Source organism: Numida meleagris, chromosome 32 (genome assembly GCF_002078875.1).
Source record: "Numida meleagris isolate 19003 breed g44 Domestic line chromosome 32, NumMel1.0, whole genome shotgun sequence".
NCBI classification, from domain to species: Eukaryota; Metazoa; Chordata; class Aves; order Galliformes; family Numididae; genus Numida; species Numida meleagris.
The window spans coordinates 1,242,691-1,248,945 of NC_034437.1; the positions used below are offsets into that span (position 1 = coordinate 1,242,691).

The 6,255-nt window shown below is 59.8% G+C and overlaps 2 protein-coding genes across 2 annotated transcripts in view; both read left to right on the forward strand.

Moving 5' to 3' along the window:
* Positions 1-3,541, forward strand: part of BIN2 (bridging integrator 2) — a gene marked incomplete in the record, with an annotated part of 7,597 nt that extends 4,056 nt beyond the window's left edge. Inside the window, 6 exon segments of the mRNA XM_021379188.1 lie at positions 289-396; positions 481-566; positions 808-883; positions 1,304-1,386; positions 2,298-2,877; positions 3,275-3,541. Of these exon segments, the coding sequence (XP_021234863.1) occupies positions 289-396; positions 481-566; positions 808-883; positions 1,304-1,386; positions 2,298-2,877; positions 3,275-3,382 (1,041 nt within the window).
* The window catches only part of SMAGP (small cell adhesion glycoprotein), an 11,050-nt gene continuing 8,445 nt past the window's right edge, over positions 3,651-6,255 (forward strand). Inside the window, exon 1 of the mRNA XM_021379193.1 lies at positions 3,651-4,222. The gene's annotated coding sequence lies outside the window, so the exon portion shown is untranslated. The remainder of the gene's footprint in view (positions 4,223-6,255) is intronic.

Genomic DNA, 6,255 nt, shown 5'->3' on the forward strand with positions numbered 1-6,255 from the left:
GCACATCCCAGCATGGTACAGCATGGCATGGAATGGCATGGCGTGAGATTTCGGATGACACATGGCACAGTATGACATTGCATACCATGGCATGGCACAACACAGCACAGCATGGCACGGCATGTCCCTGCCGTGGTGTGGCATGGCATGGTATGGAATGGCACGGCATGGCATGGCATAGCACAGCATGGCACAGAATTGCATGGAATGAAATGGACCAGCACAGCACAGCATGGCATGGCACAGCACGGCACATGTCCGTCTCTCTGAGCCCGCTGCCCCACACAGGAGCGCATCGCCAAGCGCGGCCGCAAACTGGTGGACTACGACAGTGCCCGGCACCACCTGGAAGCGCTGCAGAACGCCAAGAAGAAGGACGAGGCCAAGATTGCCAAGGTTGGTGCAAGCCAGCACCGGGAGAGCACTGTGCCTCCCTGAGCCCTTCTTAACCCTCCCCTATCCCCCCCCGGACCCCCACAGGCTGAGGAGGAGTTCAACAGAGCGCAGGCGGTGTTCGAGGAGCTGAACCGGGAGCTGCGGGAGGAGCTGCCCGTGCTGTACGGGAGGTACCGAGCCACCCCAACCCGCAGCCCCCTCCCCAAAATCCTCCCTGCAAAAGCTTTGCAGACACATATGCAGCGCTCACCCCCCCAAAAAAAAAAACAAAAGACCAACACCCCATTGGGACACAGCGCTGTGCCATCCAGTCATCCCCATTCATCCCCCTCCATTCACCCCCACCAAGGATGGGGGTCAGGGGTTGCACCCCCCGGCCCCCTCCTCCCCTCGCCCCGTTTCTCCCCGCAGCCGCATCGCGTGCTACGTCACCATCTTCCAGAACATCTCCAACCTGCGCGACATCTTCTACAAGGAGATGAGCAAGGTGGGACCCCAAAGCCCCCTTACAGAACCCACCCCCCCAGTTCTGCTGGGGCTGCACCGCTCGCTGGGGTTTATGGGGGTTTGCATCACCTTGAGCGCGCCGGTGCTGCCATCAGCGATGAGCAGCGCTGCTTCACCACAGTTTTGGGATGAAAAAAGGCCTTTTTGTCCATTGGTTCCATGGTGAAAAAAATAGAGCGAGTTTTGAAGTGTTGCTTCTTTTGTGGTGATTGGCGCTGGGATCAAATATACCCCCAACCAGCATCAGGGAGAGGAAGGATGGGAGAAGCAATTTCCTCGCAGCCGGTGCTTTCCGGCCTCAATCTGACCTGTTTTTAACCCAAATCTGCCGGCAGCGGGATGCAGCCCCCACCCATGGAGGCCCTGAGGGGCTCTGATGGGTTTCTCTCCCCCCACACAGCTCAACCGCGACCTCTACGAGGTGATGGGGAAACTGGACAAGCAGCACTCCAGCAAAGTCTTCATCATCAAAGGTGTCCCCAGGTAACGGGGGGTCCCACGGTGCCCCAGAGCCCCCTCCCCAAAAAGTGGGTGGATCTCATGCCCTCCCTGACCTCTTCCTGGGATCAAAAGGGGATGGATGAGCACCTCCCGGTGTTGGGTGTTGTAGGGTTGAAGTGGGGCTGAGTACCTCCCAGTGTTGGGTGATGAACTGGGGCTGAGCACACCTAGATGTTGGGTGTTATAGGTTTGAACTGGGGCTGATCATCTCCTGATGTTAAGTGATGAACTGGAGATGAGCAACTCCCGATGCTGGGTGTTACAGGATTGAACTGGGGCTGAGCACCTCCTGATGTTGGTGCTATAGGGTTGAACTGGGGCCAAGCACTTCCTGATGTTGGGTGATGAACTGGAGATGAGCACCTCCCAGTGCTGGGTGTTACAGGGTTGAATTGGGGCTGAGCATATCCCTATATTGGATGCTGTAGGGATGAATTGGGGCTGAGCACCTCCTGATATTGGGTGCTAGAGGGTTGAATCGGGGCTGAGCACCTCCCAGTGTTGGGTGCTGTTGGGTTGAACTGGGGCTGAACATCTCCCAGTGTTGGGTGATGAACTGGAGCTGAGCACCTCCCAGTGTTGGGTGCTATAGGGTTGAATTGGGGCTGATCATCTCCTGACACTGGGAGCTGTAGGGCTGAATTGGAGCCAAGCATCTCCCGATGCTGGGTGTTATAGGGCTGAATTGGAGCTGAGCCCCTCCCAGTGCTGGGTGACGAATTGGAGCCTTTGGCTTTGGTGCTGCTCTGAGCTATCAGGATGCTTGGGGATGAATTTGTGCTGGGGACGCAATTTGGGTTGTGGACACGGTGTCACCATGACCCCTGGGCAGGGTCCAGCCGCATTTAGGGTCTCACAGGGATTGAACCCCATTTGTCCTCCCCCCCATGCAGCAACCGCCGCTCACTGCTCATCTCGGCCCCCGTCAGCCCCCCAGCTGTGTACCCGTGCCCGGAGAAGGCACCCAACTGGGATCCCTCATCAGGAGTGGAGCAGACACCGACGACCACCGGGACGGGCAGTGATGCCACCGAGGATGTCCCCAATGGCCCCGCGGCACCGGGTCCCACTGAGTCGGGTGCCTCCATGCCCGGACCCCCTCCAGCCTCACCCGCAAGTGCGGGGTCCACATCAGAGACGGCGTCAGAATGCAGCGAGGAGAGCCGTGAGATCGACCTCAGCCCCAAAGAGATGGAGGTGTCCGCTGGCAGCGGGTGCCAGGAGCACCCCAAAACAGAGGGGGGTGCTGAGGGAGGAGCAGAGGGCATCGCTGCATCCATGGCATCCATGATCCTCTCCGAGGCCATCGCTGAGGCCACCGGTGCTGCTCCAGAGAGGGGCCCGGGGGACAGCGATGGTGCCAGTGGTGGGGACAGCAACGACAGTGACACCGGCCCCGTGGAGGGGGCACAGGGGTGTCCGCCCCCTGAGGGATCGGAGGACAGCGTGGAGGGGACAGATGTGTCCCCGGAGGTGAGCAAAGCCCAGGTCACGGCACCGGGGGTGGGGTTTAGAGGGCTGGGGGCTGTGCTGGGGGCTGCACCCTGTGGTGGGAGGTGGGGAGTTGCCCTGGGGTTCTCAGAGCTTCCATAGAGGAGATGTGGGGATGGGGGGTCTTGGAATGGGCCCCAGCTTTGTGCAAGGACATAGGGCTGGGAGGGTCTGAGGGTGAGCCCCTGCGTGGTGCAGGGACACGGGGATAAGGGGGAGGGGGGGGGCAGATGAGCACCAGCTGGGTTCAAGGATTTGGGAATGGGGGGGAGTCTAGAGGTGAACCCCAGCTTTACTTAAGGAAGTGGGGATGGAGAGGAGGGAATGAGGGGGATCAGGGGATGAGCCCCCACCCAACACATTGCTGCTATCCCCACAGGTGGGGACGGATGCAGCGACCCACGAGCATGGCACACCTGAACCTCCAGAGCAGGACGCAAGCTGTGACCCCACCTCGGACCCCAGTGAATCCCTCACCCCACTGTGACCCCCATGCTGTGACCCCCACACCCTGAGTAGTGTGGGCCCTGAGGGGAGAGCGGGCTTTATGGGGCCGCCTGCAGATCACTGTGCGTAACTGTAGTGTGCTTCACAACCCACAGCGCTGAAATAAAGGCAGAGGGCAGCGCCGGCGCCTGGAAATGCACAGAGAGAGGAGGTCGGATTTTCTGGACCTCAGTTCCATCCCCGGAGCCAAATCTGGGGGTTTGCACGACACTGAGCACTGCACGGAGCTGGAGCAACCCGTGCAAACCTCTGTGCTGCAACGGTGCAGCTTTGGGATGCACTATGGCTCCATCCCCAGCACCAAATCCAGGGCGTTGCATGGCAGCAGGCATAGTACACTACTGGAGCATCCCATCCAAACCTATCTGCTGCAACGGTGCAGCTTTGGGGTGCACTACAGCTCCATCCCCAGCACCAAATCTGGGGGGTTGCATGGCAGCAAACATTGCACACAGCTGGAGCATCCCATGCAAACCTTTGTGCTGCAAAGGTGCAGCTTTGGGCCGCCCTGTGGGGCAGTTCCTCTGGGTCTTATGGATGGATCCTTCAGTGGGATTGGTGCCCCCCTTCCCTATGAGGTCCGCATGAGTGCGGTGCACTTTGTTGCATGGGCCGTGCTGCTGCTGGGTGCCCCATCCCTCACCAGCAAAGGGTTAAGCAGGAGGAATTGCAGCTCTGTCATCATCAGGGGCAGTGGAACTGGAAAGGTGAGGCAGGAAGGGAACGCCCGGGCGAGGCCGTGCTGCATTGCACTGCATTACACTGCGCTGCACTGCACGGAGCAGCACATGGTGCCGGCAGCCCCACACAGCCGGCACGGGTATGGGGGAACGGGGGGATCTGGGGTGTGCTTTGTGCTTGGGGTGGTGGGTGTAGAGTGTGGGGTGTTGGGTGTGGGGTTGTGGGTATTGGGTGGTGGGTATGGAGTGGTGGGTATGGAGGGTTGTGCATGGGATGTTGGGTATGGGGTGTTGGGTATGGGATGTTGGGTATGGGATGTTGGGTGAGGGTGTTGGGTATGAGTTGTTGGGTATGGGGTGTTGTGCATGGGATGTTGTATCTGGGGTGTTGGGTATGGGGTGGTGGATATGAGGTGTTGGGTATGAGGTGTCTGGTTTGGGGTGGTGGTGGGTGTAGGGGGTTGGATATAGGGTGCTGGATATGGGGTGTTGGATATGGGATGCATGGAGTTTTGTTCATGGAGAGGCTCAAGTGGAGCTCAGCCCCACAGAGCGCAGAGCAAACGCTGAGTCAGGAGAGGGGGGAACCCCATGAGATGGAGCAGAACGCGGTGGGGTGGTGGGGCCCATCCCCTGGATTTGGGGTTGGGGTGGTGCCACACATCCCCTGCATTGAGTTTTTGGGACGGCGGCACTGCAGGAACCGCTCATGAGCAACGCGGAGGGCTCAGAGGGAGCGGGGAAGATTGGGGCTGGATTGTGCTGGGTTTGTTGGGTGAGATGTGGAGATTTGTAGGATCCGGGGCACTGGGGTCGTCACCCCATGAGGGCTTTGTGACAAAGTTTTCACACTGGAATCTGATCCCAGAGCTGAATTTTGGCCACACTGGGGCTGGGTGCACGTTGGGGGGGGGTTACACTGATAGCTCCAGGGAGGTTACAGGGAGCAAGGAGCAACGCCGCGTCCGTAACAAAACCTCACCCAGAGAGCCCTCCCCCAACCCCCTTTGCACACAGCAGTGCAAACAAGAGGGCATTTCCCATCCCGTGAGCACTCCCCAGCTCCACGGCACATTCCCTGCAGACAGCCCCACACCTCTTCCCCATGCGGCGCTCAGCGCAGCGCTGTGCAGCGCCCGCGGGACCAGCTGCGTTGAGCCCCACAAACTGGTTTGGCACTGGTTTGTTGCCATCCGGACAGGCCGGTGCTGTGCTGAAGCCTGGGGGGAAGGGGTTGGGCTTGGGGGGGTTCTGGTAAAATGGGGTTTGGCTGCTGGGAATGGGAATGGGAATGGGAATGGGAATGGGAATGGGAATGGGAACGGGAACGGGAACGGGAATGGGAATGGGAACGGGAATAGAGGGGCACGGTGCATGCACACAATAGGGCAGGGGCTGAGGGGATGGGAATGGGGATGAAAATGAGAGTGGGAATGAAAATGGGAATGNCCCACCCCCATCCCATTCCATCCCACCCCCACTCTCCACACTCTCTTTGGGCTTGAGGACATCCCTACCTCCACCCAAGGGGCTCTCACCTGCCCCCTCCCCTCCCCCCCAATATATTTGCTTTGCAGAATGAAGGCAACAAACTCTACAAAGACCTGAAAGCCTTTGTTGGCGCCGTGAAAGGTACAGAGCAATGCCCCTGTTGCACACCCAGACCTGGGCGGTTCAGCACAGTGCAGCGGGGGGTGTCGGGGGTGGGGGGAGTTGTCAGCCCCTGCTGCATTTCCTCGCCACATGTCCCAGCTTTCTGCAACCCCTCCCCCATCCCCGCAGTGATGCACGAGAGCTCACGCAAAGTGACCGAAACGCTGCAGGAGATCTACAGCGCCGAGTGGGACGGCCACGTGGAGCTGAAGGCCATCGCGGACGTGAGCACCGCTGTCCCCTGCGGGTTGGGGTCACGGAGGTGACTCCATGGGGACACTGCCCCGCACGTCCGCCATTCCCGGCTCCTTCCCTCCCACAGAGCAACGACCTGCTGTGGGACGACTACGAGGCGAAGCTGAGCGATCAGGCGCTGCATCTGATGGAGAACTACCTGGCACAGTTTGGGGACATTAAGGTACACAAAGTGTGACTGCGTGGCACGGCACAGCATGGCATGGCACAGCACGGCACAGCACAAGATGGGATGGGATGGGATGGGATGGGATGGGATGGGATG